Here is a 25,075-nt window from a genome sequence, read left to right as displayed (position 1 = left end):
TAATCCAGAGGTAGGGAATCCGGGGATCTCTGGGCACCCTAACCCCTGGGCTGCAGGGAGCAGGGAGGCCCCTTACGGAGATAAATAGCCTCCCAGCAGCTCCTGCTCCAACGCGACTCCACCATTTTGGAGCAGCGGCCCGAGCCAGGCCACGCCCACAGCAACAGCGGAGATTAACTCCATAGCAACCGGGCAGGAAGCAGAAACCCTGTCTGCCGCAGCTGCGCAGCACAAGCCAATAGAGGTCGCTGTTCTCCCAGAGAGGAGGGCCACAAACCAACAAGAAAGGAAGTCCTTCCAGCTGTCACTCATCCCAGCTCTGCAGACTATTCCTATCACCATGAAAAGGCAAAGCTACAGGCCGACAAAGATCACAGAGACAACACCAGAGAAGGAGACAGACCTAACCAGTCTTCCTGAAAAAGAATTCAAAATACGAATCATAAACATGCTGACAGAGATGCAGAGAAATACGCAAGAGAAATGGGATGAAGTCCGGAAGGAGATCACAGATGCCAGAAAGGAGATCGCAGAAATGAAACAAACTCTGGAAGGGTTTATAAGCAGAATGGATAGAATGCAAGAGGCCATTGATGGAATTGAAATCAGAGAACAGGAACGCATAGAAGCTGACATAGAGAGAGACAAAAGGATCTCCAGGAATGAAACAATATTAAGAGAACTGTGTGACCAATCCAAAAGGAACAATATCCGTATTATAGGGGTCCCAGAAGAAGAAGAGAGAGGAAAAGAGATGGAAAGTATCTTAGAAGAAATAATTGCTGAAAACTTCCCCACACTGGGGAAGGAAATAATCGAACAGACCACGGAAATACACAGAACCCCCAACAGAAAAGATCCAAGAAGGACAACACCAAGACACATAATAATTAAAATGGCAAAGATCAAGGACAAGGAAAGAGTGTTAAAGGCAGCTAGAGAGAAAAAGGTCACCTATAAAGGGAAACCCATCAGGCTAACATCAGACTTCTCAACAGAAACCCTACAGGCCAGAAGAGAATGGCATGATATATTTAATACAATGAAACAGAAGGGCCTTGAACCAAGGATACTGTATCCAGCACGACTATCATTCAAATATGACGGTGGGATTAAACAATTCCCAGACAAACAAAAGCTGAGGGAATTTGCTTTCCACAAACCACCTCTACAGAACATCTTACAGGGACTGCTCTAGATGGGAGCACTCCTAGAAAGAACACAGCACAAAACACCCAACATATGAAGAATCGAGGAGGAGGAACAAGAAGGGAGAGAAGAAAAGAATCTCCAGACAGTGTATATAACAGCTCAATAAGCGAGCTAAGTTAGGCAGTAAGATACTAAAGAGGCTAACCTTGAACCTTTGGTAACCACGAATTTAAAGCCTGCAATGGCAATAAGTACATATCTTTCAATAGTCACCCTAAATGTTAATGGGTTGAATGCGCCAATCAAAAGACACAGAGTAACAGAATGGATAAAAAAGCAAGACACATCTATATGCTGCTTACAAGAAACTCACCTCAAACCCAAAGACATGTACAGACTAAAAGTCAAGGGATGGAAAAACATATTTCAGGCAAACAACAGTGAGAAGAAAGCAGGGGTTGCAGTACTAATATCAGACAAAATAGACTTCAAAACAAAGAAAGTAACAAGAGATAAAGAAGGACACTACATAATGATAAAGGGCTCAGTCAAACAAGAGGATATAACCATTCTAAATATATATGCACCCAACACAGGAGCACCAGCATATGTGAAACAAATATTAACAGAACTAAAGGGGGATATAGACTGCAATGCATTCATTCTAGGAGACTTCAACACACCACTCACCCCAAAGGATAGATCCACTGGGCAGAAAATAAGTAAGGACACGGAAGCACTGAACAACACAGTAGAGCAGATGGACCTAATAGACATCTATAGAACTCTACATCCAAAAGCAGCGGGATATACATTCTTCTCAAGTGCACATGGAACATTCTCCAGAATAGGCCACATACTAGGCCACAAAAAGAGCCTCAGTAAATTCCAAAAGATTGAAATCCTACCAACCACCCTTTCAGACCACAAGGCAAAAAACTAGAAATAAACTGTACAAAGAAAGCAAAAAGGTTCACAAACACATGGAGGCTTAACAACACGCTCCTAAATAATCAATGGATCAATGACCAAATCAAAATGGAGATCCAGCAATATATGGAAACAAATGACAACAACAACACTAAGCCCCAACTTCTGTGGGACACAGCAAAAGCAGTCTTAAGAGGAAAGTATATAGCAATCCAAGCATATTTAAAAAAGGAAGAACAATCCCAAATGAATGGGCTAATGTCACAATTATCGAAATTGGAAAAAGAAGAACACATGAGGCCTAAGGTCAGCAGAAGGAGGGACATAATAAAGATCAGAGAAGAAATAAATAAAATTGAGAAGAATAAAACAATAGCAAAAATCAATGAAACCAAGAGCTGGTTCTTCGAGAAAATAAACAAAATAGATAAGCCTCTAGCCAGACTTATTAAGAAGAAAAGAGAGTCAACACAAATCAACAGTATCAGAAACGAGAAGGGAAAAATCACGACGGACCCCACGGAAATGCAAAGAATTATTGGAGAATACTATGAAAACCTATATGCTAACAAGCTGGGAAACCTAGGAGAAATGGACAACTTCCTAGAAAAATACAACCTTCCAAGATTGACCCACGAAGAAACAGAAAATCTAAACAGACCAATTACCAGCAACGAAATTGAAGCGGTAATCAAAAAACTACCAAAGAACAAAACCACCGGGCCAGATGGATTTACCTCAGAATTTTATCAGACATACAGGGAAGACATAATACCCATTCTCCTTAAAGTTTTCCAAAAAATCGAGGAGGAGGGGATACTCCCAAACTCATTCTATGAAGCTAACATCACCCTAATACCAAAACCAGGCAAAGACCCCACCAAAAAAGAAAACTACAGACCAATATCCCTGATGAACGTAGATGCAAAAATACTCAACAAAATATTAGCAAACCGAATTCAAAAATACATCAAAAGGATCATACACCATGAACAAGTGGGATTCATCCCAGGGATGCAAGGATGGTACAACATTCGAAATTCCATCAACATCATCCACCACATCAACAAAAAGAAAGACAAAAACCACATGATCATCTCCATAGATGCTGAAAAAGCATTTGACAAAGTTCAACATCCATTCATGTTAAAAACTCTCAGCAAAATGGGAATAGAGGGCAAGTACCTCAACATAATAAAGGCCATCTATGATAAACCGACAGCCAACATTATATTGAACAGCGAGAAGCTGAAAGCATTTCCTTTGAGATCGGGAACAAGACAGGGATGCCCACTCTCCCCACTGTTATTTAACATAGTACTGGAGGTCCTAGCCATGGCAATCAGACAAAACAAAGAAATACAAGGAATCCAGATTGGTAAAGAAGAAGTTAAACTGTCACTATTTGCAGATGACATGATACTGTACATAAAAAACCCTAAAGACTCCACCCCAAAACTACTAGAACTGATATCGGAATACAGCAAAGTTGCAGGATACAAAATCAACACACAGAAATCTGTGGCTTTCCTATATACTAACAATGAACCAACAGAAAGAGAAATCAGGAAAACAACTCCATTCACAATTGCATCAAAAAAAATAAAATACCTAGGAATAAACCTAACCAAAGAAGTGAAAGACTTATACTCTGAAAACTACAAGTCACTCTTAAGAGAAATTAAAGGGGACACTAACAGATGGAAACTCATCCCATGCTCATGGAGAGGAAGAATTAATATCGTCAAAATGGCCATCCTGCCCAACGCAATATACAGATTTGATGCAATCCCTATGAAACTACCAGCAACATTCTTCAATGAACTGGAACAAATAATTCAAAAATTCATATGGAAACACCAAAGACCCCGAATAGCCAAAGCAATCCTGAGAAAGAAGAATAAAGTAGGGGGGATCTCACTCCCCAACGTCAAGCTCTACTATAAAGCCATAGTAATCAAGACAATTTGGTACTGGCACAAGAGCAGAGCCACAGACCAATGGAACAGACTAGAGAATCCAGACATTAACCCAGACATATATGGTCAATGAATATTTGATAAAGGAGCCATGGACATACAATGGCGAAATGACAGTCTCTTCAACAGGTGGTGCTGGCAAAACTGGACAGCTATATGTAGGAGAATGAAACTGGACCATTGTCTAACCCCATATACAAAAGTAAACTCAAAATGGATCAAAGACCTGAATGTAAGCCATGAAACCATTAAACTCTTGGAAGAAAACATAGGCAAAAACCTCTTAGACATAAACATGAGTGACCTCTTCTTGAACATATCTCCCCGGGCAAGGAAAACAACAGCAAAAATGAGTAAGTGGGACTATATTAAGCTGAAAAGCTTCTGTACACCAAAAGACACCATCAACAGAACAAAAAGGATCCCTACAGTATGGGAGAATATATTTGAAAATGACACATCCGATAAAGGCTTGACGTCCAGAATATATAAAGAGCTCACACGCCTCAACAAACAAAAAACAAATAACCCAATTAAAAAATGGGCAGAGGAACTGAACAGACAGTTCTCCAAAAAAGAAATACAGATGGCCAACAGACACATGAAAAGATGCTCCACATCGCTAATTATCAGAGAAATGCAAATTAAAACTACAATGAGGTATCACCTCACACCAGTAAGGATGGCTGCCATCCAAAAGACAAACAACAACAAATGTTGGCGAGGCTGTGGAGAAAGGGGAACCCTCCTACACTGCTGGTGGGAATGTAAGTTAGTTCAACCATTGTGGAAAGCAGTATGGAGGTACATCAAAATGCTCAAAACAGACTTACCATTTGACCCAGGAATTCCACTCCTAGGAATTTACCCTAAGAACGCAGCAATCAAGTTTGAGAAAGACAGATGCACCCCTATGTTTATCGCAGCACTATTTACAATAGCCAAGAATTGGAAGCAACCTAAATGTCCATCAATAGATGAATGGATAAAGAAGATGTGGTACATATACACAATGGAATACTACTCAGCTATAAGAAAAGGGCAAATCCAATCATTTGCAGCAACATGGATGGAGCTGGAGGGTATTATGCTCAGTGAAACAAGCCAAGCGGAGAAAGAGAAATACCAAATGATTTCACTTATCTGTGGAATATAAGAACAAAGGAAAAACTGAAGGAACAAAACAGCAGCAGAATCACAGAACTCAAGAATGGACTAACAGGTACCAAAGGGAAAGGGACTGGGGAGGATGGGTGGGTAGGGAGGGATAAGGGGGGGAGAAGTAGGGGGGTATTAAGATTAACATGCATGGGGGGGTAGGAGAAAAGGGAGGGCTGTACAACACAGAGAAGGCAAGTAGTGATTCTACAACATTTTGCTATGCTGATGGACAGTGACTGTAAAGGGGTTTATAGGGGACACCAGGTACAGGGGAGAGCCTAGTAAACATAATATTCGTCATGTAAGTGTAGATTAGTGATAGCAAAAAAAAAAAAAAAAAAAAGGGCAGTTCCTGTGTGGTAACCTCCAACGAGTTCTACACAAGGGTATAAAGGGCATATAAAAGTGTAGGCAAAGGGTCTGTTTGTGTTTATACAGAGGATCAAAGCCTAATTGGGCTACCCTGAAAATGAACTAAGATACGATATGAAAGAGAACTTCCAACATCAGCATTCTCTGGAAGACTCATGCCAGAAGATGCTCATCAAAAAACCCCAACAAAGATCCACACACTGCTACAGCTGTAGATGCACTCATCCCACCAGTTCCTGGACTTGCCATGGGAATGAGGAAGGAGATATCTAAGCTGGCCTGTGCATACAGTAAAACAACAAATTTGACTGGATCTATACTGTTGGAACTCAACCAAGAATTAGTAAAAGTGCAAACTGTAGCGCTCCAAAATCTTACAACTACAGACTATTTACTGTTAAAAGAACATAAGGGATGTGAACATTCCCCAGGAATGGGTTGTTTTAATTTGTCTGATTTCTCTCAGACTGTTCAAGTTCAGTTGGACAATATCCACCATATCATAGATAAGTTTTCACAAATGCCTAAGGTGCCTAACTGGTTTTCTTGGTTTCACTGGAGATGGCTGGTAATTACAGATATGCTTTGGTTATGTAACTATACTCCTATTATGTTAATGTGTGTGCGCAATTTAAGTAGTAGCTTAAAACCTATACATGCTGAAGTTACTCTACAAGAAGATATGTCAAAGAAATAATCAATCTTCCCATGTTTTCTTCCGCCTGCTACTTCTATAGCTTTTCTTCTTCCTTCCTAATTACAACCCTTAAATAGAATTCGTGCCTCATATCAAATTTACCGAGTATCATAATTCTTCCAAGTGGTAAAGATACCTCAAGACAAATGCTGGGCAAAGAACCTACAGGGCATAAATATGCAAAGAAGTAAAAAGCTAACCTTTTCAAACAATAAGGCTTCCCTCTCACTTACCAACTTTACATTTCCCTGTATGGCCCCGGAAGATGACTGGTTAGCCAGCGACGGGTAAGATTCCTCAAGGGAGGAACAACCTAAGACAGGCACAGTCGCAGGGGGGCCATCAGGTGAGAAATTGGGGATCAACAGAGGTGAGGCTTAGAACCTCACCCCCCCTGTTCTGAGAGAAATCTTCTGCATACGTGGATGTTTTATTGCCCTGGTCTAGCTTGGATTAACACATAGTCTACAGGCACACACCTGATCATCTACATTTGCTCTCTTCCAACACTAAACTATGTTTTCTACCTTTATCTTGTATCTACCTACCACTTCAGCATCTTATTAAAAATAATAATAATAAAGAGAGAAATGTGGTATCCACATATAAATCAAGTATAAAAACCAAATGAGTATTCATATTTGAACTGTTTATAGTTCATAATGCATGAGCAAAACCGAAAGTTTCTGTGATGACTGCCCTTGTACTGTTCACTATGTAACTTATTCATTGTGTAAGAATTTGTTCTACATGTAAGAACTTGTTTGTTATGCCTCAGAAGATTGGAGACTGACGAAAATTAGGCTTGGGGTGGATTAATGATTGTGCATTGAGCATTGACTCCCCTATACAGAATTTTATTGTCGTTAAGAACCATTTGATCAATAAATATGAGAGATGCCCTCACAAAAAAAAAAAAAAACAAAAAAAACGGGACAGACTTCCAATGGTAAAATAAATAAGTAACCGGGATGTAATGTATAGCATAAGGAATATAGTCAAGATATTGTTAACAGCTTGGTAGGGTGATAGCTGGAACCTAGAATTATGTATATAAATGTTTTATCACTGTGTTGTACACTTGAAACTAATGTAATGTAATACTGTGCATCAACTACCCTTCAATAAAAAATAATTATTAAAAAAAAAAAAAAAAAACCAAAAAAAAAAAAATTCAGTTGCAAATGGAAGATTATTTATCCAATAAAATGATGGTTATTACAACCCAGAAATTATAGAAATACTACTTACAAAATTACAATAAAATATGATTGAAACCCCCCCCAAAAAAAAATGTAGGTGGTAAAAAAGGGGGGAAACTACTATTTCTGACCCAGATATAAAATCACATCATTAAAAAGGGATAATGGTTTTGGACCACGCCTTTTTAGGACCATTAAGGGTACAGTAGGATAAGAAGCAACTGTTTAAACAGCATTAAGGGTTCACTTTCATCCGAAACTACTATTCCATTATTACTCCATTTTATGACTATCAGATCCTAAAACAATAATTTGACCCTCTAGTCTGTCTCTTCTAACGTACCATATATACAGAAATATTCATACAAGCCAGGATTTCTGTAGCAAAATGGATGCATGCATTAGCATTATTTGTAATCGACTGAAACTATTAACATTTAATAGGGAATTGTGGAATGCTACATGGCTATTATAAAAATGAGGGAGGCCATTATGTGGTGATATGATATACTGTGGGCAAAACCTTAAGATTAAGTATGGTGTGTCTATATGCCATATTCACATTTTTAAAAAACTGCATATATGCATAAATGAGGTCAGAAAAAAGTCTCAGCGAACTTATTAGTGGCCCCTCTGAATCTAAGAGACTTTTATACATTTCTGCATTTGAGAAAAATCAAGCACATTAACTCTGTAAGTAAAAAGACAAAAATAAAATGTATACAATGACAATTTTTGGTACTGTTATAAACTATAAGTACAAAGGCTAACAAATGACCAAATATTTGTTAGGAAAATAACAGAAATACAGAATTAGCTTCTCTTCTGAATATACTAGATACACTGAATGAATGAAGATTTTATGAATCAATCTGTAACATCTTTCTACATTGATATATAGTAACCACACTAGAGGGGGTGAGAATATGGGTAACTGTTGAACCACTGTATTGTACATTTGAAACCAACCTAAGATTGTATATCAATGATACTTCAATTAAAAAAGATATGAATCAAATATGCTAATGTTTCATAAGCATTCTAATAATGATAACTTATTTAAGACATCTTATTTCTTATTTCAAATCTAGCTATTTCCGGATCGGGTGAAATCTAAATTTTCCTCAGAATTTATAACTTTTTCCTATACACTGAAGCCACTTCAGGGGAGGGAGAATTGAATATTTGCAGTAGTGAGGAAAAACATTCTTTAGTGTTAAGGGTTCCAAAGATGACTGAATAGAATTTTATCAGTGTAATATAAATATTAGGTTTCACAGAATATAAAAAGTCAGATTAGTTTTTAGACACAGTCTAAGTATTTGTTACTTAAGGCCTGGAAAGCCACATCCACTATTCTGTCATCTGAAGGAGACACAGCTTACCATTTTGAAGCATCTGCATAATGTGTTCCTTGATCATCGGTAGAACGAGCTTCCCACCAAGTCCACAAGCCATTCGGTCTAATGCACTCTCACCAGCCACTGCATTGCTACACACAACAAAAGAATATATTCAACACATTCAAAATGCACAACAGTGCACTGCACAAACATACTGCTAAACGTGGTATTAAACTAGGGCTGAAAAGAGTAATTCAAGCAGACTTTGAATGTACTTAGTCAAGTTGTGTTGGGGTAACTTATCTTTCTTTTTCTTTCTCCATTCACACCCCTCACTGGCTAAACTTAACTTCTGACACTTTTGAAGACTCAGACATAATGAGTAGAGTGTTTACAAGCTCTGTGTGTCTCATTTCCTGGCCATATATTCCTCAAATTTATCAATGGACAGAACACAGAAAAGTGAAAGGGGTGCAGAGACTGTTTAGGATTTTCTCCTTGCTGTGAGCTTACTTATATTTAAAGGGGTGCAAACTGAATTGTCAAAAACAACAAAGGTGAAACTCAATTCTAGTGTTTTCACAATACAGTGAAGAGATCTGGGCTCAAATGCCTTTGTGCTGTCTTCAAACTGAAGACTGTCATGTCCAAAAGCTTTAACTGTTCTGTGGAGACAAGACTATGAAGATGAAGCTATAATGGCGTTTATATACTCATCTTGAAAATTTATGTATGGCCTTTTTCTTCACAGATAAGAAAATCTTATTCATCTAGTCCAGAAAAAACAGCTTCACAAACCATATAAATTTAAGTGCTTTTTCCAGGACAAATTAAAGGCCAGGTGGCAGCAGATGACAGCATAACCGAACCCAGGAAAGGAAACCCAATCTGAGCTACTCTTCCCTTTAGCCTATCAAGTTGTTTCCAGGGAAGGATTACTTTCATATACTTTCAAACAGTACTTAAGCCCAAAGTTCATCATTTCTGATAATGGGATTAAACTTCAAAAACGCACCGTATATTTTCTAAGTTAAACATCTTTAATTTTATGTATTATCTGTAATAGTAACTTATACTGACTACCCATCTTTCAAGGGAGTAATTTCAGTTGTTTTTAAGAAAGGAATGTAGTATGATGCCCTGGAAAGGGTAATAGAAATGGTGTTAAAAGCCCAGTCTACTAACTGGCTATGCAACCTTGGACAAATCACTCAATCCTTCCTCTCCATTTCTGCATCTGTAACATAATATACCTTTGGGACAACTGAAAGAATAAACAATAGAGCTATGAAGTCCTATTTTTCATATACATATATGAGACCATCATCATCCTTAGCAAATAAGAGACTCTGGTGGCTTTTCTATAGGAATTTTCTTATTTCATATCCATAGGAATACTTCACAGGGCCTCCTAAGTCAAAACAAGTAAGAGAGCAATTCCAGCGTTACTATAGCTGAAAGTTAAACTGTGTCACATTGGGAAAGTAGGGTGTTTCACAGGGAATTGTGGTGAAACAACTATTTTAGGCGAGGTCTATGGGTATAAAAGCATTCATCACAATAAAACTTTATACATATTTTTAAAAATATTCTTAAACTACAGAATTAAAGAAAATTTCAGAGTAAGAGAGCAGAAAAGATAGCTACTTAAAAAATATTATTTACAAAATTTGATACAGAAGTGCATATAGCAGAAAGCCTAAGTACCATATTCTAAACCTAAGAGTTTAAATTCAGCTTACGGAACGCAGGGGGAATAAATAGGTGGCCTTATTCTAAACTTGTAGCTAAACTCTCACTGCCACCTGAGTTTGTTCTGTCAAGGAGCCTCACACAGTATATGGTGCATTTGATTACCTGTCAAAGTCATCATCTTCTAACTCATCCGCATTCGCCCAGTCCTCATCCTCTTCAAGATCAACCATCATTGCTAACATCTGAGGAACTAAAGTAAATAATCATTTCATCCGTTAAGACTGTGGCCTTTAAGTTTTGTCAAAACCACCATTTACAAACAAGAATTTAAGAAGTACAAAAAGGATCTGTCTCTTTAGAGACAAAAAAATTATTTGTCTGTGTCCCCAATATCTGGTTTGTTAACCTTTAACCTTGTCACCACATTTGCTTTGGATCTTGTTCTTTTTAAGATGTAACATTAAGGACCAAAGTCAAAGTCCCCCAATCCTATCACATTCTCTCCCTCACTTACCAGAGGTAAACAAAATAATAAAATCAATTGTTGCCCATTCCCAAACTGCTTCTGCACTTCAACTACATATTCTCTATCTAAATAAAAATATACCACTATTTCAAGGTTTTATTTTTTATATAATAAATGGTATCCTACTATACATATCCTTTGGCAATTTGCTTTCTCCTCAATACACATGGATTTTATTTTAATTACTTCATAGTATTCCATTACATAAACACACTATCTTGTTGATGGACATTTTGGTTTCCAAATTTTTTATAATTACAAAATCTGCTTTAATGAGATTCTTTTGATGAGATACTTCTGTCCTTGACAACTATGAGTTCAGGACATGAAACAGCTACAAGTATCTTCAATATTACTAAAACCCACTAAACTGCTCTCCATAGTGCTTGCATAAATTTGCACTCCTAAAGTAAGTTTAAAAGGAAGCCTGTCTTATTTTGCAACATTATGTGAAGAGTCCTCTCTGCTTCACACTCAACACTAGATACTGTCAAACTTTCTGACAACTTGTATTCCACAATTATACTTTTACTGAGCAGTGTTCCTTAGCTATTTCAGATTCCTCTTTTGTGAACTTACTGTTCCTAGCCTATTTTCTAGATATCAAAATTTTGTTGATTGTGTGCACTGTAACCACCTTCTCTTAGTCTGTAGCTTATTTTTAAATTTCACTTATGGTGTATCTGGTTGGTCAGAAAGTTGTCTTCATAAGTGCAAATTCAGCCATGTTTGCTTCTCTGGTTTGTGATTCAGTGTTAAAAAAAATCCTTCTCTATTACTAAGCTTTACTTATAAAAAGCATCTGTATTATCTAGGTTTTTAGTCAACTAAAATTAGTTTTTATTAGAGAATTTGAGGTTGGGGTATATTTTTTCACATGGAATAACCAGTTGCCCCAATGACCTTTGATCAGTTATCTATGTTTTTATTTTACATCAGCTTCCTTTCCCTGTAAGTGGATCTGCTCCTTTTGTTTCATCGTATCCATTTGTCTATACCTGCACCAACAACAAATTCTACATCTTCACAGCTGACAGGGCAAGAGCTCTACTTTGTTCAGGGAAATTGTCTTGACTACTCCATACTTTATGTTCTTCACATGAATTTTAGGGTCATTCTTATCATGGTCAACTTTTGGGGATTTTGATTGAAACTATGCTAAATTTATAGATTAATTTGAGGAGAACTAGATATTTAATTCTTCTACTATTCTTTCAGTATGTTATCAATTTTCTTCATAAAGATCTTATGTATCTTTTGATCTATTTTCAGGTATTAAGTCATGTCTGCTATTACGAGGCTTCGGGGTGTCTGCAGCATAGCCACAGTGGTAAGATCCATCCACATAAATATGTACAGAGATGCATTTCCCCAGACTCACCTGATTTTGAAAGGATAGTCATTATATTCTCAACCATTCTGTGAACTTACACAATTCTCAGCAACTTGATCCAATAGCTTTCCCACATTAACACCAAATATTTAAAGACCTTTGACTTACTAGTCTGTGCAACAATATTGGTATGTTTTCGTAACATAGCAGCTGCAGTCTCAGAGAGAGTCACGATTACTTCAAGGGCAAGTTGGCGTTGCATATTATTGAGGCTAGTGTCTCCACACAACTACAAAGAAAATGTATTTGCATACATTTAGTAGTTTAGATCATTTACTGAAAATAACGAACAACATTTACTGAAGTATTTACCTTCAGACTTAACTGCAGAGTTGCTTCCAAGTGAGGACGCAAATATTTTGGAACAGTATCTGCAATCTCAACAAGGGATTTTAAGACCGAATCATCATTCTGGTAGCATGAGTCATTTACAGCCTGGAAAAAATTAAACACACAAAAAAGGTCTATGTTCAAGAGTCATTTTATGATGTCTCATTGGCCATAGCGTTAAGAGGCAGACAACAGAAAAATATTAAAGAGTATTTTTACTAATAACTCATCAACCTATATAATGCAAATGTCCTACCTAAAGCCACATGTACACCTTCCTTTTGACCATTAAGTAGAAATATACAAAATAAAGAGTTCAATCTAAGGTAAAATTAAAACCAGTGGAACTATAAAAACCACCATAACAAACTTAAGACTGTTCAGAAATTCTTTTCATAACCAGAAGGAATCCTTTTTCTCTGTCCTTTCCTACAGCCATGTCCTAATCTTTCTCCTACATAAATCCTAGATACATTTACAATGTCCGGTATTATCCAATTTCTCTTTGACATCAAATTTAGTCACTGTGGCATTTAAGTGTGCATTCTATACCTACCACTGCCTAATGCAGAGTGACAACTCCTAGAAGTTTTAGCAGGTATTTTAACTTACTGTAAATTCTGAGGAAGAAAAATGAGATTAGACTTAAATAGTTTACTCAAGATTTTTAGGTAATAAACTGCTAAAACAATAGATTGGAATGGTAGTGTCCATTTAGTCTATTTAGTGTCACTGACATAAACTGTCTTTTCAATTTGATAGGAGAAAAGTTTCTCCTAAATCCTGCTAGTAACTCTGAATCATACAGGATTCATGTAGGATCTTTCAGTTTTAGCTCTTTAAATCCTCTTTAGCCCAGTGGTTCTCTACATGGGTACTCTTTCTTCCACGAGGTATTTTCTTGGTTGTCACAGTGATTCAGGGGTAAGGGGTAGGGGTACAAGATGTGTACCTTTGGCCATAAATGCTTACAATGAGCTCATACAATCTTATCATCCCTCTCATATTATCATAAATGTCAGGCACATAAAAAGGAAAAAGTCATTTATAATGATCTGAACCTAGAACCTAATCCACAAATTATTTTTTGCCTGGTTTTAATGTGTCATGATTTTTCCTCCTAAATGTAAACACTGTACAAATGAAGAATGAATACATACTGTTTTGCCCAGACCGTTACCATTTCTGGAAATCAAATCAACAGTAACAGCAAATCATGTTTGACTCACCAATGTTGCCTCTGTATCAGTCCACATTCTTAGCTATTCCATTTGTGGAGATCACTTAAAAAAATAATCTAGTCTACTATGTCTTTCCTTGTGGTCATGTCCATGCTTTCCCATATGGAAAAGCATGACATTTTATTATATATTATTTTCTTTTTATTTCTTTGTATTCACTCAGGGCAATCTATTGATGTTTTTTAAATCTGTCCATGTACATGAGTTAGGTCATCTACGCATTTCATTTTGGTATAGAAAATGGAAAGTCACAAAATATTTTTTATAAAAAAGGGTTTGAGTCTGACAAGGTTGAGAGTAACTGCTCTAATACCCCATCTATTTTATTTTCTGTTTGAGGCAGAAGATGTCCTTAGAGGAGCAATGTGAATTAACATAAACTATTTAATTTACAGTACAAGATGTTATAAGCCCTGGGGTTAAGAGTAAGGACTACAGTCCAAATTGGGTTTGATCACATTTCCACCACTTACCAACACCTGTGGCCTTGGGCAAGTTTCTTATCCTCTCTTCCTGAGTTTCCCTTTATGTAAAATAGGCATTAAATTTCACAGGTTACTTGGTTGATTCATGGAAATAACCAGTATGATTATATATTCAGTAATAAGCATGAATTGCTTATATCATCTACATCATAGGAAAATCTTGAAACTCTAACCTAAATATTTTTTCAGAGACTAAGAGTCTATCAAACACAATGGATTTAAGTTCAGTGGGGACAGAGATTTGCATATTTTGTTTTCACTGCCATATCCTCAGTGCCTAGTGACAGCACATAGCAGGCAATAAAAATTTACTGAATAAATGCAGGCACAAGAGAATCCTAATGAGAATTTAAATTACAGAAAATCAATGAAGATATAATTGTCAGCTATTTCATATTATTTTCTTACCTGTAAGAAACCAGGTAACAAGTCTGCAAAATGTTTGAAGAGAACAACATTATGTTCATTTGCAAGTATAAATGCAGCTGTAGCTCTAGCAGACAATGTCCTGATCTAAAATGAAGAGAGTAAATGTCAAACAAGAAAAATTTTTGATGGATACATGTTCAAGTTTTCTTAACAAGATTAAATTTTATCAGTAAATCTAGTACATATATTTCAAAATACAAAAGTAAAAGACAATTTTCAAGTACATAAATTTCTTTCATGAGTTAGACATTGTATTAAATTAGGTGTTAATATTAATGGCATTGAAATTATTTACCGACGGATGTTCTTGATCTTGCATACACTGAACTAACATCCGTTTGATAACATCTATATAGTGCTGCTGTTGGTTCCCAAAAATTCCAGGGAAGTTCCTATAAAAAAAAATCCAAGACTTTTTGAAAACTACATTGTATCTTAGTAAAGGGTCAGCTAGAACATCTAATGTTCTTATCTAAAATGTCAGCCTGACTCAAAAGTGTGCATTAATCCTTAAGGTTGACCATCACCTACCCATCCTTCAATCAATCCTCTTTTGGGGTTGGGTTAATAGAAATAAACACTGAGAGGATTATAACGGCTAGGAGTAGAAGTGTCCCTACACAACAACCCATCCCAGCCCTATTTATTATCTTTATCACTCTGTTTCAGTGGGAAGCTGGCTTGGAGTACAGGATGGAATAAAAGCGACCCAATGGGGTTTCAGACAGTAGCTGCAGTAACCATGCTTCCTGACAACCTGCTCACAGTCTTGGTGATACAGGTGGTCCAGAGTTCCACCCTACTTTAAATTTGGTAACCAATTAAACTGAATACTTTTATTTAATTCTCTACTCTGGATTATAACATAAGTTGTATTTGATAACTGAAGTAGAAAATGGTGTAATATCTACCCTTATCCTCCACTGGCGCTCCAGGTATATCTCATTTAAAAAATGTATACTATCTTGCAAAGTTATAAATCTGTATTGTAAATGTAGTAGAACTATATGCTAACATAGTAGCACAAAACTGTGCAGATAATTTAATTCTAAACTTAGACCATTTGCTTATAAATATGTATGAGTTTATCAAAATACTGTATATAATTTTTTTGTTTCATCATAGAAGACCCAGAAAACAGCTGGGATTCACCAGCATTTTCTTTCTTTGTTTCAAGAGCCACTATTATTAAAGTGGCTTTCTAAAAGCTACATTTAGTATTGTGTCAATCTCCAAATAAAGGAGAAGAAACTCCCAGAAATTTTTTCAGAATCATAAAAGACAAAGGAAAGGAAAAAAATTGGAGAGAACCCTTGCATGGATTATAACATGAAATCAAAAGTTTTGTGTTTCTTCAATTTAACTTCCAACACAACTACAAAGTTTATCTTAAGGCACTATTTTAAGTCTAAGAAATTAGACTAAACGAATTAATTAAAATGTGCTTTGCACATTCATGACATTAAAATTTTTCAGAAAAATTAGATCAATGTATATACCAGAAAATGTGAAGGGCAGCTTCCCGCAGTCCCATATTTTGAGAGCTGACTGAATCAAAAAGGAACTTCAGACCTTCTGGCCACTGGTTGTTGCCATCCTCGTCTAAGAGTAAAGAATTCCAGGTGGAAAGTGTGTAAGACAGAATTTCAAAACATTAAGGGTGAATCCTTTCATTTTAAGCCTCCTTCAAAATACATAGAAAAAAAAGGTATGAGCTATTTTTTTTTAAATGTCCCATAAAATTAGGTCCTTTAACCACAAAATTGGCACCATAGGCTTATAAAAGGGAAGTGTGTGAATTTGAGTTACATAAGTACAAATATTATCAGGTTATTTCTAAGGAGGGGGATTTAGAGAAAAGGCAGCACTCTATTTGGTTGGTTGAATCTTGTATATATATATATATACTATTGTTACTAAAGGATGTAAAAAGTAGGAAAAGTTAGTATTTGCTAATAAGATCTTGAAACCAAAATAATTACTGCTTTCAAACTGGCAAAGATATAGGAGTAGGAGTCCCAGCACCAAGACTGGTAAGTCATGCTATCAATGTGTTATTTTTCAACAATATTTTAAAATACAGAATTTCTGTGACTCTGTAATAAAAATAAGCAACCACAAAAATCTACTGTACCAGTTAGGAGACTGACCGACTATACTGTCACAAAGAACTTAAGAGTTACAGAACTACAGATGAGTTACGCACCTTTTCTTTTTAAAAAAATTTCCCCCATATTTGCTGATATTTTCTGAATTGACAAGTGTGCTACTTTTCTCATACTTAAAAAAAAAAAAACTTTAATCTATCCACCCAACATAAAAAATGATGCTTTGAGGGGGAACAGAACAGCTGCTTAAAAAAAAATAAATGGAGAGGGCACTTTGAAACATTTAGTAAAAGTTTCCGTTATTGATTACTATTGATCACTAATTTCCATAGTGATTTTGAGATAGAAATATGTCAAATATAAATACTCTTATTTGTACACTTAAGTTAAAAATTCAAAATTAAGATTCAGTAGGTTTTGAACTTAAAGTATAAAAACAACACATTTCCTTTTAGTTTTTAAGAACTGGTAGTTAAGCCAAAATGATAAAGAACTTGCATTATTGGTGGCTGAGATTTTTAAATTAGTGTCATGATTTACTAAGCACAACCAACAATATTCTACCAATTAGCCCTTACCTTAGTGAGGAGCTTTTCAACCTTTAAAAATGCCACCTAAATGAACTGGGTTTAAAATTATACCTATAAATCTGTCAAAGAAACAAAAGCACTTTCAATTACATTATTAATATTTGTAGTGTCACCAAAGTTTTGACTTTTGGTAAAGTGCATCTTCAAATGTTTCCCTTTATCTCATTCTTTAAAAATATTTATGATGTCCACACTATTGTAGTATAACAGCATATGTGCTCAATTTATTAATACACAAGTATTACAGCAAAAGCATCCGGAGTCAACTGATCTCTACTTCTACTCCCAAGTTTAATCTACAAAGTAGGCTGTAAATTAGATTGTGCTTTCATAACTTTACACATTAAGGTTAATTAAAAACTCAAAAATTTCAAGCAAACTACAAAATTTGTAGTTTTCTCCCCCACACAGATGTTTTGAAGACTGCTAGGTATTATGACCATAGTTCATAAACATCTGTAATCTCTAGTCAATAAGCTGAATCCATAATCACTTCCCTTTCAAACATTATAAATAGTACTTAGGTACTCATGAATAACCCTCTAAAAAGACTCCACTTAAAATAAAAGGGATATACCCATTTTCTTCTATGATGTAATAATAAAATCATTTGTATATATACCTATTAAATTCCTGGCTAGCTCTGCAGCAATATCACAAATTTTTTTCCTCATGCTAGACTGTGTTTCCATTTGAATAATCATCAGTAGTTCACTCTTGATGGCAGTCTGAACATCAGAAGGAAGAGTTGGATAGACTTCATCAAATGCAGAGGACAAAAGACGTCTTAGAAGAACAGCAGCCATTTGTCTAGTCTATAAATAGATAATATGGTTGATAACTTGGTGTTTTACTAGAGAAAAAATTTCCAACTAGATTCACTCTGCCATTGATGTATTTCACTATTCTATTTTTACAATTCATTTCAGAAGCACCTTGTTAGATTTTTTTTTAAAAATGGGTAAAATACACAAAACTCTAAACATTTTCATCTACTGTATAGAAAATTCCACCGAAAAGTTACTTTTGTTTATAGCTGAGGAAAAGCACTGAACATATTAGATCTCAAGTAGGAACACTTACCTTAGCAATGATAAACCTGTATTTAATTTCTATTTTTAGAACATTATTTGGTGAAAAAGAAATCTTCATGTAAACTATAAAGAATAATTCTTTTCCTACTTTTCCACCTGGCTCACGTTCTAGTCTATGGTGCCTTTCTTACCTGATCTTATGCTCCCAGCCTGGCCTGTCTTGCTATATCACCACCCTTTCACTAACCTCACAGATAACACACTATCAAATTCACTCATCTTTATGCTTCATTCATGGAAACAACCACCACAGTTCCTAATACCTAAAAGTACTAATCAATCTCAAAGTGTATATTCTTATCCCATTTTAAATCTGCAGAGTATATTTAAATTTTGCATTTACTATGTAATATTCCTTCAGGTTATGAGAAGTCAAGACAAATGCCATCACAATTTTACCATATTAAATCAATAAGCCATTGAAAACATTAAACCCAATTTTTCATGTTCTTTATTTTCTGGGCTGCAGCTACTTACTCATTATCATTATAATCACTCTGGGATTGTGACCAACAAAAAAAAGTTAAGCTATACAAATAAAATTTGCCAATTTTTTCTTCCATTCACAGTTGACCCTTGAACATGGGGGTTGGGGTCTGACCTCCCCAATGCAGATAAGAGTCCACATATAACTTGATTCTCCCAAATCTTAACTACTAATAGGTTACTGTTGACTAGAAGACCTAACAATAACATAAATGGTCAATTAACACCACATATTTTGTATATTATGTATTATATACTATATTTTTCAATAAAGTAAGCTAAAGAAAATATTAAGAAAATCACTAGAAAGTGAAAATATATTTATATTGTACAGCATTTACTGAAAAAATCCACATGTAAGTGGAACCACACAGTTCAAATATGTGTTTAAGGGTCAACTGTATAGAGTTGACTTACTATAGAGCAATCTTTATCTGAATTACTTTTGGCAGTTAGCAAATTTTTAATAGAAGATTTAATGCTCAAGGAGGATGCAAAATGGTTGAAATCCTCATAGAAGTAGTTAAAATTTGTGCATTCTCATACATATGCTAAAAGCTATGAAGCCATAGTCAAGATTGTGATTTGACTGAACCAGCTGAGGCTGGTTCAAAATCATCACCTAACTCCTAAATCAAGATTTTAGAAGGGTTCAATATAGGTTTTCAAAGATAAAATTCATTAGTTTTCTTATTATTCTTGGCTCCCAAATTTGTTTGGTAGCTAATTTGCATATTAACCCTCGAGAATTAAAATAGCCAACTGTTTTTAGAGATTTAAGTTACCTTATATATATTTATTCTTCATATTTGACATTCACTTTGAATTAAAGAAAAATATGTTACAAAGGTAAAGAAGCACCTTTACTTATCTATCTGAGGTATTATACTGGTTTTTAAGTGTTATCAGAGAACATTAAATTCCAGTTTAAGCTGATTGACTAGAAGTCAGATTTAATACTATGTAGTTTAGTGTGAATTCATTACCATCATATGTTAATATTAGCAGAGAATCTCACTTTACAAATTTTAAATTCATAATTTCATAGGTAAGATAAGTTTTCTACACTTGATACCTTGGTGCCTTTTCCAAAATACACACGATATTCACTTAACATTCAATATATACACGAATATAGCTTCTGGGAAGAAAAAGAAAACTAGCTGCTAACTGCATAGAAAAGCAGTAAGAAACTGTAAATTAAGAATTTGGTACAGTAATTAGGTAAGTTGCTAAAAACCATGACTTTTTAAGGACTCTAAGAAGTGTCTCTCTATTCCTAAATGTCTTTACACAATTCTTTACCACCTCAAGATGGCTAAAAGCTTAAAAGATAGAGAAAGTATTTTTCCAGAAACATTTGGCAACGCATTAAAACACTGAATCAATTAAATTTCCCCCTTTAGAAAGAATTGTTTCAAGGAAGAAAATTTCTTATAGCTATAGAAGTCACTTAAATATAGTAATTTTAATAAAATTATTTAAAAACCATGAACTTTTAAATATGCTGGATGTATCACCTGATATGGAAAAAAATTCTCATTCTTAATACAGGGTACTTAAAATTTTTTTAAGTCTAAAGTAGCTTTTAGCAAATAAGTTCAAAGTTCTGGTTAATATCTGCACAGTAAACAGTTCTCATTACCCACTCTGACTACAATCTAATAACCAACTTGTTTTCTAAGAACACCATAGTCTCAAATATTAAAGTAGTACCTCCTCAGCAGCGGTTGTGTTTCTGATGGCTTGTAAGAGGAATGTGATCTTTGACTGGCCTGGGATATTCTCATAGGTTTCCTACATGAAAAAGAAAACCATTAAATGTTAGACTATGTTAGAAAACTTAAGTACACCACCAAAAAGAAATGAAATGAAAAAAATGTGGAAGATCCATGCATGAGAAATCATATAACCTATAACGTAAGTCTAGGGTTAAATTTCTCTTCTGTGACATAAAATATACTCTAGATAGGTTAGGAAAGAGAGGATGTTGAAGGAGTTCCTTACCAAGCTCCTTTCTACAGTGATCTCTTCAAGAGATTTTTCTATATATGTGGACACTTTCCTAACTTTTGCTCCCCCAGTCAATAAAACTCAAGGCCTAAGAGGGCCAAAAAATTATTAATAATGACCTGAGCTACCATGCTGTAAAGTACATGCTCACTCAACACAGAGGTGGTCTGAATTACCACTACTTAACAACTACTGGAGACATGCCTTGAATGAAGCAAGTTAGAGAAAGGGAAAGAGTTCAAATTCTTTATGATACTTTTTCTTCAAGCAAGGATTATACTAAAGCCATATTACATACACTCATAAATGAATATGGGCAGGAAAAATTTGGCCAAGAGGCTTTGTTTCTTTAGTATCACCCTAATCTACAAATCTAGGCTTTGTGAGTCAGGACACTTCTTTTCTTTTCCATTAATAATGTAAAATGAGAGCAAACTGTTTAACAATAAAAAGAAGTTGATGCCAATAGAAGACAGATTTTCAGAATGGATTAAAAAAAAACATGTATATGTTGTCTATAGAAGGTGAAGTATAGATTTATGAACATGTATAAAAATTCTAACAATATCAAGTCTTCTCCTGTGGAAAAATCATCATTTTAATTACACTGCAGTTGTTTTCCCCATGAAGCCTCTTGGTGAATAAATATAGACCCTTCTTATCAACCCACTTTAAGGTATAAAATAGACAACATGTTAATTTATTAGCAGTCCAAGTTCACAGAGCTTGCCATCTGCTAACATATACCACTGCCTATAATCTATCTGGTTTCTTTGGACATAAGTGACAAGGACAAGAGAGGGAAAACAGGGCTTTTCTGAATCTACATCTACCTTACACCTTTTAAGTGCTCCAAAGGCATCCCTGAGATCTGACAGATAAGGAAATAAAGGCTCAGAAGCTAAATGACTTCCCTAAGGTCACAGACAGTAAACAGAACTCTGGTCTTCTGAAGCCAATTGTACTTAAAATCTCCCTGGCACTGCATGCTCTCTCTGGATTTCACCCTTGGTGGACAACTCCAGCAAACACCAGTTCAATTTGTGCAATGCTGCAGTTTTCAAACTTCTCAAAAGTATCTCCATCTGGGGGAAGAACCAATTTTGGAGAAAGGAGAATCTCAAAATCCTCTGATAACTCAAAGTTCCTCTCCAGTACATGAGCACATAGGAACATAACAATGCTGAAAACTGTGACAAAAAGTATTCAGAGCTGAGAAGATGGTCTGAATTTATCCAGAAATGAGATAATTTATGTAAAGATATTCATAAGATGATTACAAAATGGCTATGTACCTTGAGGTTTTCCAGTTTTTCTTTATCAAAGCAACTTAAAAACCTGTTTAGCTTTTTCATGTAGTCTCTCACCAGTACCAATAAAAATGTTTTTTTATTCCTTGTACCTAGCTTAGCTCCTGATGCACTGTAGATGCTATAGATGTTTAAAAACTTAAATTTCCAGTGATCCTAATCAAGTTTTAGAAGAAAATTCTTTACCAGGCTCTCACTCTCAGAAAATGTAAACTTTGAGGATCTCTATTCCACTTAGAGAGGACTATCAGTGTGACAGTTTTACTATGCCAATTCTAGTAGAGATTTATAAACATTAAGTCAATATTAAACTCTATTCCATAATGAATTAGTAGTCAATGCAGATGTTTAGTATGAGTGCTCCCTGACTCCTGAGAGTGTTCTCCCCATCTGGTATGTTCTATTGTGGCAATACAGATATAGTAATACATCAACACCGTAACACTGGCCAAAGATAACAGTTTGGCAAAAGGAACACAGCCTTAAAATCAAAAGTGTAACTTTTTCTTAGCCTAAGTAGACTAAGTTCCACAAAGAAACAGGGATGATACCCCTTCCTCTTTGTATTCCCAGCATCTAGCATATCAGCGTACAGCCAACATAAAGAATATTTCTAAAGCTATTTCTAGCACTGGCCCAGACAGGTTCAATGTTAACCTGTGTTGAGGCATAATCTCAATTCCATCTGATTCCACTATTAACAATCACACAATGTAAAGCTGATTTCACCTCCCCACTGTCCTGCCCATAAAGGAGAAATGCTAATATGTACTTGTCTTACTCATTCCATAAATATTTATGATGAGCCTGCCTTGTATACAGAAACATAAAAGAGAGGACAACTTTTACCAAAACCTTGGTTCCTCCAAAATTAAGTGTGTTTGTCAATACGTTACACCCTTCCAATTCAAATTTCATTAAAGAAGTTCTATATATGAATTAGTGAGGAACAAAGTCAATGGAAAAAATCAGTAATATACAATCCAGTCATTTAATAAAAGACTTCACTTCATGTTTTATAAAAATGTCATATTGCCATTGCCATTCAACTTTGGATTACTTGTCAATTACTTATCCAACTGTTTATTCATGTTAATTACTGTATTCTGAGACACAGAGGCATTTAAATTGTATCTTCAAATATCATAAACACCTTTTATAGTTACAAGAGAAAAATCTTTTTAGACTTTTTAATAAAAAGTGAAATATAAAGCTTACCAAATGGTTTATACAATAGAAATAGTTTTATAATTTTTTAAAGTTTTGAGGACCGTCATCTATTTCAACTATGTACTACAATGAAAGACATTCTTCTATTGTACTTTATTTCATATCAGAATACAAAAAAGTCACCTTAGTCAACAGTTAGGTATTTATGTGTCAACTAAGTATTTTTATTTTGGGTAAGTAAATTACAAAGATATTTAATGATTCCTTGCCAATTCTTAAGTTCAAAAAAATTCTCTAGTTGGCTGTATCAGACTGTAATACTCAATTTTATTTAGTTTGATTACTTTTAAAAGGCTCATTTCATAAGGCAAAGAAGGGGGAAAACTGAGGTGTCATTATGTGCAGTTATTTCTCTTCTCAAATAGTATTTTGCTTTCTTAAGCAAATAGTGCTATATATTATTCAGTGCCAGGGAGCTTCCCCTCTAACATTTACCTTTTTTGTGTCAAATTAAGAAGAGTGTAATACTTAGTTTACATATTAATACATTCTAACGATCTACAAAGTAAAAAGGTTAGTATCTGAATGTCTTCATTATGAAAAATGAGACTAAGAGAACAACTATCCCGATTTTCACCTGTTCTTCATGAGGAAATGTGCTGAATGCTGCAAACTATCCCCAAGGTCATGACGTGATAAAAGATTTACAGCTGGCACCAACTGGAATTCAAGCTGAACCAGACACTGGTACTTAGTCTAACAGGAGAGATTCCCCACTAGGCTTGACAATAGAGACTTAGGCAACTGGAGGGAAGAGGAAGAATTAAACTAGCTTACTAATTACAATTCTGTTCTGCTTTGCACCACATGGAAATTTCTATTATGGGTGGGGATTAAGAACTTATTTTGGCGAAAAATTACCTCTGGAGTTAGCAGGAAGTATTAAAATGCTTTCATAGGCATCATCACATCCCACTGATGAATGCAAATTGATTCAATCAAGAAATGCACATAATTCTTAAGTATCCTACAAATACACCTGGCAAAGTCAAAAAAGACAGATATACTTGTATGCCCATGTATACCACTATTTTTAAGAGCAGGACACTGGAAACCTCAATGTTCATTCATAGAGGGTTGAATAAATACTACATCCATGCGATGGAATACTACATAGGTGCTTTAATAAAAATCTCTTAAGTGGCAATGAGAAATATTTTGAATGAAGAATCCAACTTGCACAATTGGATTTTTAAGCCTATTCATGTAAAAATGACTGTATACAAATAAGTTTGTAAGGATGTGTCCAAGGAAAATTCACAAAACACCTAAAAGCGGTCAGTTACCTCTGGGGAATGGGATAAAAAAC

At 35.3% G+C, this 25,075-nt stretch overlaps 1 protein-coding gene across 1 annotated transcript in view; it reads right to left on the bottom strand.

Annotated features, from left to right (window-relative positions):
* IPO5 (importin 5) overlaps positions 1–25,075 on the bottom strand; it is a 45,702-nt gene that overhangs the window by 18,995 nt on the left and 1,632 nt on the right. The window contains exons 2-10 of the mRNA XM_036893676.2: positions 20,930–21,010; positions 18,256–18,448; positions 16,435–16,537; positions 15,231–15,327; positions 14,915–15,019; positions 12,763–12,885; positions 12,559–12,679; positions 10,694–10,781; positions 8,879–8,985 (exon numbers count right to left, since the gene is read on the bottom strand). Of these exons, the coding sequence (XP_036749571.2) occupies positions 8,879–8,985; positions 10,694–10,781; positions 12,559–12,679; positions 12,763–12,885; positions 14,915–15,019; positions 15,231–15,327; positions 16,435–16,537; positions 18,256–18,448; positions 20,930–21,010 (1,018 nt within the window). The remainder of the gene's footprint in view (positions 1–8,878; positions 8,986–10,693; positions 10,782–12,558; positions 12,680–12,762; positions 12,886–14,914; positions 15,020–15,230; positions 15,328–16,434; positions 16,538–18,255; positions 18,449–20,929; positions 21,011–25,075) is intronic.

The sequence above is a fragment of the Manis pentadactyla genome, chromosome 17, assembly GCF_030020395.1.
Source record: "Manis pentadactyla isolate mManPen7 chromosome 17, mManPen7.hap1, whole genome shotgun sequence".
NCBI classification, from domain to species: Eukaryota; Metazoa; Chordata; class Mammalia; order Pholidota; family Manidae; genus Manis; species Manis pentadactyla.
The sequence above is the reverse complement of the archived record's forward strand: the minus strand, read 5'-3'. Positions and strand labels throughout refer to the sequence as shown.